Here is a 13,358-nt window from a genome sequence, read left to right as displayed (position 1 = left end):
ATCTTCAACATTATTTGTGAGCTCCTTAAAATAAAAGAACAAACTACTTAAATGATAATACAACTAATCTTCTTTCCATAAATAGATAAAAAGCCATAGAACATCCATTACTGATCTCAAACACAGATCAACACCAACAATAAGACTAAACAATACAAAGAAGACAACCATTGCACAAAAATGAAACCTAATGACAAAAAGAAATGAATTTCAAAAAACAATTAGGGACTCAGAGCTTCTTTAAAACTCATGGTGTTTGTATAAGCTCCACAACTAATAAGAAAAAGCATCGCATGCCTTGTTTGAGTCAACTCTCCTTGGGTGAAGCCACGAAACATCTCATTAGAACTGACCATGGGAAATTAACTCAACGAGACTACATTGTTTTGACAATTTCAAAAGCAAGTGCTGAAATGGGAAAAACGCCAAACCACTTACCCGTTTTGGTAAATTGCCGAAAAAAAACAAATCAACACGGTCTGAAATCTCAAAATAACTGGAAGAATGAAACAGTGGTCTTCTGGAACATGCACACTATTCAGCAACACTTGCAGCAAACTAAGCAGACATGAATACAAAGTTAAAGGTTGAAGATATGCGCAACCTTTTAATTGAAAACATTTGAATTTCATAAATACCAAAATCTTTTCATCACAAGCAAAGTAATCTGTTTTAGTTTCCATAATGATTTTGAAGTAAATTATCGAAAAGTTGGGAGGTGCTGGAAGAAGCCAAGTTCAAATAACAGGAAAAAAAATTGGCTTCTTATCCACTAAGCACTAGTGCTATTTGTAGTATCCATTGGTTCAGATTCATCTTGTGCATCGCCTTTCTTCCCTACAAGTAGCAAAAATAACCAAATAGAAACCTAGTATTAAAAAATAGTTTTGTTACATTAATGTACCAAATATCTAGAATCCATATAGAAGGTATATTAAACATTTTACCACCTGTTTCTGCAGATATATGCCATGTTTGAAATTCTAAACTACTTGGACATTTCCTCAGGCAGATATTACCAATTGATTTCCAGTAGTTGACAAAAGAAAATAGTTACACACCTTTTTTCTTCTTTCCTCCACCTTTTTTCTTTGTTTTTGTCCCCAAGGCCAGCCATGCCTTAATTTCAGGGTCATCAATTGACTTGGTAGACAGCATCTGTTGAAGTGGATGAGAGGTAATCTTGTCTGACCCATTTGGCATCAATAATACTGTAAATTTGATGTGTGCAACAAGTTCCCCTGAAAATATAAACCATCAGGTGTCTAGTTAGTTGATACTCTGTGGAACTGTATATCTAAAATGCAAGTCTTGGATTACGATAAATGGCATCGATTGCTTCCTCCAAGAGTATTTATAATGAAGCAATGAAAAGGATTCAACTAATGACAATTAATCATCTGAGCCAAAAGGCATACCAGGTTTTTCATGCAACACAGGGTATGGCTGTAAAAGATCATGGCTCACGCATTCAACAAGTCCAAGTCGAGATCTTTTCTCTTCCAAAACCCTGATGACGACAAACAAGAAGCACATGGTTGAAGAAAAAATAAATAAATAAATAAATAAAAGAGGCCACACAAGTCTATGCTGAAAGCTTAGCACAACAAACCTTGCAGTAAATGGCATGATTGGAAACTTTTGGCTTATTTCACTGAAAATGAATCTTGAAGACTTCATTTTCAACTGATAGCTCTTATCGACAGCTCTTTTATAAATAGTAGTTTGCTTCTCATCCAACAGTTTTGGCTACAAAACCAATATCAAAGGATTTAGCAAATAGCAAACATGAAGATTTAAAAAAATTGAATGATTTAGTACAGCAGTGTGACAGGTGATCTTGATTGCAAAGAACCCCCACAAGCATCATACTCACCTTTCCTTCACCAGTACTTGTCACAATATCAATTGCATACACTTCGTTTTCTTCAAATTCCACTTCATCAACACGTGTTTCTGGATTTCCAACACTTAAAACTACTTTGTTTCCATCAATTACAAACTGCTTCAACTGATGACTAAGCACTCCTTCCACAATTTTGCAATCAAAAGCTGCAGCTACCTTCTGAATAGCTTCTGTGACATCCTTATTCTATAAGAGAAAAGAGGCATGATTAAGAAACTGAAATTGGAATAAATCACAAGCATATAAAAGCACCAGCTAATACAAAATTGAGTTCCATTTGGTTAGAGTAAACAATCAAATCAATAAACTGTAGAGTACTAGATCTGTACATTCCTGGTCTTGAAAATGATGATGAGATTGTACATACTGTATTGTAAAGGAGAAAAAAAATACTACATATTAAAAGGATAAGGAATACTTAACATGATAAGAAATTGGGTAACGGGCCAAACATACTTTGAACTAATCAAACACATTCATTTTTTTATATTTCTTGAAAAGGCTCACTTACTAGAATCAAATTGCCTAGTAACAGTCAGACAAGAAAGCTGAACAAATGAAGAGAAACCATGAGCTATCTGCATGTTCAATGACACAGATGCCAACCTCTTCCTACAATGTTTCAAATTTAGAAATTTGGATCAAGGAGAACTTGTTTCTTGTACCTTAACATCAGTACCATTACCATTACTATCTAAATGAACAAGATTGTAACATAAATTACAAAATAGAAGAACTTTTCTATCACTTTCTCATATTTATATACAAATGACTGTTAGATTCTAGATTCAATCCAAAATTCAAACAACTAGAATCTCTTACTCGAGAAATGATAGTTTTGAAATGATTGATGAAATTAGTGTCTACTAATCAGGCAAAATGAATCATGACTGTTCTACCATATCTAGATTTAAATAAAATTCAAAGTGAGCATGAAACAAACAAAAAAAACAATACTGAAAATTATGAAAGACACTGGGTCAGATCCAAGAGGTCATTCCATCAATTATTAAAGTCTAAGCCATCATGTCCTTCAGGAATTCCCAACAAGTACATGTGTCTATTATCAATTCATACAGAAAACACATAAAAATAAAACATGTTCTGTACACTTTCAACAGAATATTTTGCATTGTTCAGTTTGAAAATTACCACACTATATCTATAGTTTAATTCAGTGTTCAAAAGAACAATTTTAATGAATGATTTTAATTATTTGGTTCAAATTGAAGCAATCCACATGTATGAAGGTTGATTTGCTTTTGTTCTATTTCTTGATGAAAATGATTTAATTCAGTTGTATTAAGAGGTCTTGTTCAAATCGTACTACAGCCAGCTACAACTGAAAAAAATATTTCTTAGGTGATTTCACTAGCAATCAATTTTCCGATTCTGAAACTAAGATTAAACCAGGAAAAACCCAGCCATCAATTTGCAGCTTCTAAGTATCAAACTTAATGGCATAGAAACAAGGTAAACATTGACATGAAAATTGATTGTGCTAATTATTTTAGATGGATCACTTAAAAATCAATGTTCACTAAACAGACCTTTTATCCATTGGATTCTTTGATAAGCAAATAAGAACTTAAATAAATAAATCATAAAAGAAAATTTAAGAAGAACCATCAAAATGATAAAGATCTTAAAGTAGATGTTGTATGGCATTCATCCATGAGACAGAGAATTTATCACATTCTCCAAACAAAAAAATTACAATTAGTGTGAGAAAATATAAAACAGAAAGTGTAGGATGACATAAATGAACAGAAATTTCCCAATTTCCTTTGCTATTCCGACTGCCTTCAAGAGTTAACACACCAATTGCTTGTAAAAGTTAATTTTCATAAATTGCAAATTGGTTGAACGTCAGTCACCATGAGCAAGACACAACACTGAGTTGGTCAAATACGCACCAGATGATGGTAATATTGAAGTTGGAATTAACATCAACGTGGCTTGAAGTGTTGACTTAGAACAATGAGCAGTCTTGTAACGTCTTCGCAATGCATATATTAGAAACTAAATTCAAAATCCCTCTACATAGTTAGGAAAGATTATTAACAATTTCATCTTTGTCAAATATAAAGGCACCTTTTTTCCTGGCCTCACAAGGCGCAAGGCAACTTCTGCTGCTGTATTGGCAGCAGCAATCACATCTGCTGCTCTACCAGTCACTGGTCCTTCCTGTATAACATGAGTGTGTGCCACCACAGTAATAAACCCATCAATATGACACCCCATGTCACTGCAACACAGAGAAGATATTGCCAAAAAACCTCAGAAGAATTAAATCGTAGAGAGTCACAAAACAATCTAGATAATCAACATATACATTTTAACGATGTCATTCTCTTCCAGTACATTCTCGTCATTGCCAAGGGGTGAGAAATGGCACACGGTGTTATTGATAGAAATGCATGTTGGAAAAGCTACGCCCCTTTCAATCTTTCTCTTCACATTCTTGTACACGTTACCAGTTTGCCTATAGGCATCAACAACTTGCTACTTTACTTTATTCCTCTCGCATTAACTGAGTGAAAAACACAGTGCTAGACTAGAAAGCATGCATACTCTCTGATGAAGGAGTCGCCTTTCTCGCATAGATCAACAACCTTAGCTTTGGGCTTGCACTGAGATACCACCAATTGAAGGGCCTCTGCACATGATAATAGATTAAATCTCTAACGAGTAACGTCTTCACTAAACGAAGAAAAGGCAAAGAAAGGTTGGGGAACATTACTGTTAACAATCTCTGCCGCGGTCTTGTACTTGGTAACAACGTCTGGGAAAGTGAGATCCAACTCCTTCTCCTCCCTCGCTTCGTCATCCGACATTTCGCTAAAACCTTAAATCCTAAACGCCAAAACAAAAGAGGTAAAATAAGGAGGAATGGATCGGAATAAGCAGGAGATGGATTAATACCTGGAAAATGAAAATGAAATGGAAAGTAGCAATGGTTAGGAAGGTTTCCTCGTATCGGAAAAAAACCCTATCAGAGCGACGGTAGCGTCGACGCCAGTACACGAGTTCTTAGACTTGTGCGGCGGCTTAGGGCAGAGATGGGGTGACCGTGACCAGTTATCACTGGACGAGCATGAGAGAAACACGTGCGGGAGGTGACCCATGTGGAGTTTAATTCGCTTTCCGCGACGCTTCTAATTTTTTTTCGGTTCTAATTCTTCTTGCAAAATAAAATGGTTACATATACGCCTCCGATACAGGTTCAGGCATGATACTGGTTCAGATAATTTTTTATATATATATTATATGTATTTATAATTTAAAATTAAAAAATTAAGTTATAAAAGATTTAAATCAAAACACAGCTATACCTCGATTAATTTAGATTTTTTTAAAAATTTTTTAGCTCTAGGGTTAAATTAATTAGATCAAGCTAAAAAAATTAGGTGCTCACTAAGAATATAGTTAGGGTGTCTAATAGTATTTTTTTAATTATTTTTTTAGCTCTGGATTTAAGCCAGTTAAAATTTTCCTTTAGAGTTTAGAGGTTAAGTTACAGTGTTTAAGTTAAAAAAATTAAAAATTAAAAAATTTTAGATGCTTACAAGATATAATATATGTATTTAGGATTTAAGATTTAAAAAAATGTTGATTTTTGAAAGAAAAAAATCTATTAAAAAAAATTGAATTGAGGCGCCTAGATCAAATCCAAGTGCCTCAATTACTATGTTGCAGACGAGTTCTTGCGAACTCGTCCGGAGCATAACAATAACCTATATATATATAAATTTGATATAGACTCATTCGAACCCTGAGTCGAGGCGCCTAAATTGATCCCAACACTCAATTAAAATACGTGTATTTTTTTTATTTTTTTAGCTATGTGGTTAAGTCAATTAGATTTTTCCTTTAGTATTTAGGAGTTAAGTTATAGTGTTTAAGCTAAAAAAAAATTAAAACTAAAAAATTTTAAGTACTTACGGGTATAATATTTATATTTAGGGTGTTTGGAGTTTAAAATTTAAGAGATTTTTATTTTTAAAAAATAATAAAAAATAAAAAAAATGAACCGAGGTGCTTGGATCAATTTCACGTGCTTCGACCAAGGATTCGTGACCGTTCTGCAACATAACATAACTAGAATTGATCCAAGCGTCTTTTTTTTAATAAAAAATCTTTAAATTTTATACCCTAAACACCCTAAATATATATATTATACCCCACTAAGCACCTAAAATTTTTTAGTTTTAATTTTTTTTTATCTTGAACATTATAACTCAACTCCTAAACCCCAAATATAAAATTTAATTAGCTTAACCACAGACTTAAAAAGAATAAAAAAATACTATTAGACACCCTAAATATATACCCAACCCCTAAATATATTATACCCCACTATTAGCACTTTTTTTTTAGTTTTATTTTTTTTAACTTGAATATTATAACTCAACCCCTAAACCCTAAAGATAAAATCTAATTGGCTTAATCTGAAACTAAAAAAAAATGTATGGTATGCATTGAGGTACCTAGATTCAATCCAAGAGCCTCGACTATTGTCGCGGACAAAGTCCACAGCACTTCATTCGCAGCATATCAAATTTATATATATAATATTGTGATATGCTACAGACAGTTTCCTACACCTCCTTAGTTGAGGCGCTTGGAATTGATACACGCACCTCAATTTTATTTTTTTTTATTTTAAAATAAAAAATTCCTAAAATTTTAAACCTTAAACATCCTAAATACATATATTATACCTCGTGAGCGTCTAGAATTTAATTTATTTTTTTTAGTTTGAATACTATAATCCAATCCTTAAACCCTAAAGGCAAAGTCTAATTGGCTTAACCACATAGCTAAAAAACAAACAAAAGAAAAACACATGTATTTCAATTGGGGCTTTTGGATCTATAGGTCCAGATATGCCGACTATAGGGGTGAATAGTCCTAAAAAAAATGTTAGAATTAATCTCTTACTTTTGCACTTAACAAGGAACCAATATTAATTAAACACGAAAAAACATAAACAAATAAGAGGAGATGATGGTTAATCAAAGACGGTTGAAAGCTCCACTAAAAAGATTCTTTCGTGAAGGTAGAGTAGTCTCTTAAAGACTTTGAAAGTACAGAAATAGCTAAGAAAAGTAATACAGTGGTTGATATTTAATTCCTATCTTCAGGAGGCTATTTATAGCCTTTTGGGAAAAGTTATCGTTGAGCTGACATGGCTTAGACGTGCCTCCAAAGGGATCCAGGGTGCCTCCAAGTGGATAAAATTTTATCCACACAATAACGGTCAGCCAACGGCTTTGCTTCATTGGAAGCGCCTTTAATGTGATTGGAGGTATCTCGACACTGTTCATTTGAGTTACCTTCGTTCCATCGAAGGTGCCTCCAGTCTGGCTGCTAGCAAAAGCAATTATGCTCATCCGAGGCGCCTTCACAACAACTGAGGCACCTCGAGTCTTGATGACTCCAAAAGTCAACTTTAGAGTTAACTTTTTCTGACTTTCTTTACGTGGGTGATGTTCCATCCATATAGAGTTAAGCTCACCCAAATCTGATCTTCTCCTCGAACAGGTTTCCTCCCGGCTTTTCGTCCCTCGAATGCTCCGCATGTGTTCTTCTCGTCCACTAGTATACTCTTTCATAACTTTTCGTCCCTCAGATGCACCAAGTCTGTCGACTCATTTTCTGTGCCATCCTTTTCGCTCGCCGCATATTCTGCTTGATTTTTTTGTATTCCTAAGTTCTTGAATACTTAGACACAAGATATTAAAAGACACATGACATAACTTAACTCAGTTAATCACATCAAAATTAACCTGGGGTACTTACAATTTTTTCTTTTTTGATGTGCATCAACCCGAATTAAGATTAGGGTTAAACAAATAAGTAAACAAGCAATTATAACTTAAATATAACAATTAAATAGATTTATTTTAATTACAAATAAATATGGCAATTTAAAATAAAACCTCCCTAAACTTAATATCTAATTATTCTCTCCCTTTAATCACTTTAAAAACATGTTAAGAAAAATAATTAGAAAAAATATTGGAAATTTTTATAGAGGTTTTAAATAGAATATACAAAAACTTATCTTTTTACCAAAAGTAGTAATTTTTACTAATTAATTCTCTATTTTAACAAAAAAAATTAAAACTTTTTTTAAGTTTCAAAAATCTTAAAAATTTTTGTCAAAATGAAGCATTAACATTCAAACCAAAAAAAATTTACAAACAGAATATTTCTATTTTAACCGAAATAAATATTTTTGAACAACAATCAATTTTGAAATTAAATTATTAAAAATAGAATTTATGATCTAAAAATCTTGTTGATTTTTATAAACATTCAAAATATAATGGTCTTCAACCAAACAAACATGATTTTTAAAAATAATCTCTGAGAAATTTTAAATTTTAGTTTTTTGTTAAAAAATTCATACAAAATTAATTACAGGTAAAAATTTTTTGAACAGTTTGATACTAATAGCTAATCCATTTGTGCATCATAGGGAAAACTTTCAATAGAAAATATGAATAGTAGATTTACAAAAAAATAATTTTGCTAACAAAGTTAAAATTAAATTAATATTTAAACATATAAATAAAATCAATTTAATAGTTTAGAACAAATTTAGGAACCCAGAATAAATTTCTACCTACTAAATTTATCAGAAATTTTCTTAGAATATATTTTCTAGGAATTTTTATAATTTGGCCCCTATGATTTCTTAAATATAAATTAAGCCCTCATAATTTCTAAAATTTAAAATTGGTAAAGAATTTAAGCATGCATAATTTTTTTCAATAAGTCTATTTGATCTTTTAATTTTAAATTTTCTATTTGAATTTTATCAAAATGTTCTAACGGACATGTTTTAGCTAAGTTTATTTTTAACTCATTATTTTCTTTTTGCAAATTCACACATTTAGATATCAATTTTACTGCTTCATAAAGCTGATCGGGAGGTAAGAGTTGTTGAGACCTTGATGCCGACTAGAGAGGGTGAATAGTTGATCACTCACGTCGTTAGCTTTCTACACTTGTTAGCACGCAATGAAAATACGAAAACAAAACTAACAAGAATAGAAAGCTAACCCTAAGCTCTACAATGACAAGAAATAATAAATCCAATAACACGTTTATGTAACGTGGTTCAGAGATCACTTATCATACTCTACGGGTATCCATAAGGTGGACAATACCGATCCATCAATGGATGACTCCCTGAAAAACCTCCGGCTAGCTCACGTAACTCCTTGTGGGTAGAAAAACATCATCACAACTCTCACAATAACGCTTGAGATGCTAGGACACTTAGAAGACTACTAATAGGGGTTAACCATCTTTATTTCGTCAACCTTAGCCAAGCACCCCAGGCACTTGGAAACAACTAGCTGTGTTTCCCGCCACCAGTCGACTGGTCCTCTGTGGTATTTGACAGTTACATGTCAATAGCTCGATTCCAGTCGATTAATGGAAGTATCAGTTGACTGCTACAGTACTGTTACAGTAATTGCTATAGTAACTTCTACGGTACCGTTTTACTATTTTCATAGCTGTCGGACACATAAATATTCTGTACCCTGACCTAGTCGAATGGCAACTGATAAAACCCTAACCACCCCCAAGTATATTCACTCAGCACTTGCCCTTTCCCGACCAACCTAGACTTAGCCTTCTAGCCTCCTCCATCAGCCTCGCGCCCCTCAGATGTCTCCCCATCCTTCACGCCTTACCTTCTGGAGTTTCCTTCGATCTTGTCTTAGTTGTTGGGTCTTCCTTTGCCAAGAGGCTCCTCACCTTCGGGACTTCAACCATTGCCAAGTCACACTTGGACTTACGTTGCCAAGACTATATACTTGGACTTACACCGCCAAGACTCCTCTTGGACTTTTCTCCATTTCCAAGATCACACTTAGACTTTCCTTGTTATACATGTATCCTACACACTCACAATGCATATCAAATACAATAATAAATCTAACTTAAACATTTATCTAAACATTAAAACTTATGGCACCTAGATTGCTCCAACAAGAGTTATACCTCACTTACCGTGTTGGACTCGTAATTCAAAACTCCCCCCTTCATCGATGCTCATCTCAAATGAGGTTTTGTCATCTTCGTCTTTTTGGTGACTTGCCATTAGTGCAAGTCTGGCATACACTTCAACTTCAGATTTTGATGACGTTTTGTCCCACGTAGCTTTCAGATTCTTGTGCTTTGATCGTGTTGGCCCTTTGTCTTTTTCTTTGCTTTTAAGTTTCAGACAGTTGTCATTGATGTGTCATTCTTTTTGGTAGTTATAACATTTGACTTTCCTTTTTGCCCGGAGAATCTTGTTGGCATGTCGCTGATCAAAGTTATTAGACTTGAAGAACTTTGAAAATTTCCTTACCATAAAAATCCAACTCGATCTTGTTGGCTTGTAGTGCTAATCCCTGATTTGGCTTTTTTCTTTGCCTTGTACATCAAGACTCATGTAATTCTAAGGTTGAAAATAAATTCTCTAACGTACTTACCTTGAGATCTTTGGAGATGTAATGTGTCTATAATTGATGTCCATTCTGAGGTTCTTGGAAATGCATTTAATGCATATTAGAATCCTGATTTGACACTGTTTCTCCGAGGTTGGTCAATCCAGTGATTACCTCTTTTAGTTTTACATGCATTTGAGCAACTATCTCACCTTTTTTCCAGTTGGAGGTTGCTGAGTTTATTGTGGAGCACATCTCATCTTGCCAACTTGATCTTAGAGATTCCTTCGTGCAGCTCTAGGAATTTCACAAAAGTTCTTTGATAGAGTCATAGGCACCAATCCGATTGACTTTTTGAGGTGATAGTACACTTAAAAGGTGGAATTCGACCTTACTGTTGACTACAAAATTGTTCTGCTCTTTCTTGCTCTAAAGATACTTTTCTTTTTCTTCTTCGTATTGATCTTTGGATGCTGCAAAGCTATATTTAATTATTAGCAATAAATCAAATTTTTTTTAAAAAAATACCTTCATCTTCTTTTTCTAAATTGTGAACTCTTTCTCGAACTTTGGTGGGTAAATTGTAAAATACGACACCCAAATAATAATTAAATAATAAGGTTATTTGAGGAATAATCTTATTGGATTTTTCAAAGATTTCTAGGAATCTTTTTTGGGATTTAAATGGAGTCCGTATGCCTCATTTTAAGGGGATGAATTTCGGGGTACAGAGGAGGTCTGTTTGGAACACCATTTAAGTGGGAATTGATTGAGGAATCAACTTAAGGTTTGATTAAATTTAACCCTAAGTATTTATTTATTTAGCCCTAATTCCTTATTATTTTCCTTCTCCCGATTTCTTTCCCCTTCGCACGAGTTTCTTTTCTCCCGAGCCTCCCTCTCTCGATTTCTCCTCGCCCAATCACCGATCTCCACGAGCTCACCGCCGTCGGCAGTCTTTCCCTCCGCATGCTTCACCGACGCCCTCTCCTCCCTTCCTCTCTCTCGTGTCTCTGTCCTAGATTGCCGACGGAGAGGTTTCTTCCACCGCGATCTCGCCTTCACGCCTCATCGGAGAGAAAGTGGCGTTGGATCTCGAAGGTATCAGCCATCTTTGACGGAGCGATCGTCTTTTCGGTTGTACTTGCGTGCGGCAACAACTCGGCGGCTAGGGCATGGCCGGGGGGGGGAGTTGATTTGCGTTGTCCCCCACTGATCGTGGCCCTTTTGGTTCTCCTCCTTGATATGTTTACTGGAGGGCATTGCAGATCATCACCAGCTGAGGTGGATCACGCGATACCAGCTGTAGGTGATCGATTGACGTAAGATATGTTGGAAATCTTGTGGATTCAAAGTTCTTGCGTAATTGGTTCCCCTTTGTGATGCTCTCTCTCTGATCTGGATTAGAGAACAGAGCTGGATATGTACTGTAGATTTCCCCTTGTGTCGATCACTACTTTTTTCCATTCTTGCGGCTGTAGGGTCTCGGGTGAAGAGGTAGAGGTTTGTTTGAGGTGAGTAAGGTTCTATTTGTTAGGGTTTTCAGCAAATTCACTGTTGTACAATTGTGTCTCGGACTAATTCTTGGAAGAATTGGTGTTGGGTGTTCTTTTGTAGCTTTCGGACAGTGGATTGTTGGGTGGTGAGCTGTTGAATTTCTGCCAAATCTCAAGGTAAGTGACTTCCAGTGAGATACCTCAGTCATTCTCATTAGTATGTTACTGAATTAGGTTTTCTAATGGGTTGTAGGGTTTTGTGCTTGCTTAGATTTATGAGTGGTGTGATGTGGATTTGATGAATTATTGTGGTTGGATTAATCGAGGTGGAAGAACTATGTAGATTTGATTCTTGATGTTTAGTAAATGATACATAGATTAAATGATGGTGTTAAATGGATTTAATAATTTGAATTCGGAAGTTGAGGTTTCATTTATGTGATAGATGGGTGAATAAAGATTTGTATCATATTATATTGGAGACTTTGTGATCTGTGGTTGTTTGGATAAATATTGATTTGTGGATTTAGAAAAGTTTATGATGGGATTTGATTAAAGGATGAATTTGGGTAAGTAGTTATGATGGATTCATGTTTAGCCTATTCTAATTAGGTTATGTGATTAAGGATTAATTTGGAGAATTAATCAGAGATCAAATTAGATTAGAGTTATCCTAATTGGGTTAGAGATTTTATTTAGCTATTCAATTCTTATGAATTTAGTTAAATAATATTATATATATATATATATATATATATATATATATATATATATATATATATATATATATATATATATATTGATTGATGCAGGACTTTGATATGGGACAATCATCATGATATGGGAATTGTTTTATCACGAACGACAGATTTAAGGCGGGTATTTCTTCCTTTGCCTCTATATATTTCTTTGAGCTTAATGCATGGTTGTTATTCGATGGTGTTAGGACCAAAAGTAGCTAGAGGGGGGGGGGGTGAATAGCTCGTCGCGTGCTCGTCGCTTGGCGTTGCTTGTTTCTTCAAGGATATGCAGCGGAAAATACAGAAACAAATACAACCACGCTAACACTAGGATTTTACTTGGTATCCACCTCCAAAGGAGGTGACTAATCCAAGGATCCACACCACACACGCACCCTCCACTATGAAACACTCCTTTTCGGTAACTACCGAGGGCGGAGAAGCCCTACAAGACTCTCAGTACAAGAAGAAGAAAGGGAAATACAAGTTAAGCAAAAGCTTACAAGATGTGCAGTAAAAACCCTAACCCTAACTTCTTCCTCTTGCAATAGATCCGCCTCTTGACTTGGAAAGCCTCCAAGAACCTTCAAGAACTGGCGATCACGTGCTTGTAGAGAGCTGTGGAGGAGCTGGAATGAATCTGAGAAGAGCTCGCAAAGCGATGCCGAAGACCACGCTCGCCTGCGGCTTTAAACCCGACGCAACGGTCGGATCCCGATCGATTCGAATGTTCCGAATCGATCGGGGAGGCTTGGATCGA

The 13,358-nt window shown here is 34.9% G+C and overlaps 1 protein-coding gene across 1 annotated transcript; it reads right to left on the bottom strand.

The window, feature by feature from the left end:
* Positions 1-605: 605 nt before the first annotated feature.
* LOC122036015 (ERBB-3 BINDING PROTEIN 1-like) lies at positions 606-4,986 on the bottom strand. Its single transcript, XM_042595183.1, has 10 exons — positions 4,832-4,986; positions 4,650-4,762; positions 4,481-4,565; positions 4,242-4,391; positions 4,001-4,154; positions 1,877-2,092; positions 1,613-1,749; positions 1,419-1,510; positions 1,062-1,241; positions 606-837 (listed from the first exon to the last, which is right to left on the bottom strand). Exons 2-10 carry the CDS (start codon positions 4,741-4,743, stop codon positions 773-775), a joined length of 1,173 nt encoding a protein of 390 aa, XP_042451117.1. The 5' UTR covers positions 4,744-4,762; positions 4,832-4,986; the 3' UTR covers positions 606-772.
* Positions 4,987-13,358: the final 8,372 nt, after the last annotated feature.

Source organism: Zingiber officinale, unplaced genomic scaffold, assembly GCF_018446385.1.
Source record: "Zingiber officinale cultivar Zhangliang unplaced genomic scaffold, Zo_v1.1 ctg130, whole genome shotgun sequence".
NCBI classification, from domain to species: Eukaryota; Viridiplantae; Streptophyta; class Magnoliopsida; order Zingiberales; family Zingiberaceae; genus Zingiber; species Zingiber officinale.
Note: the sequence above shows the minus strand (reverse complement) of the source record. Positions and strands in the feature narration are given on the sequence as shown.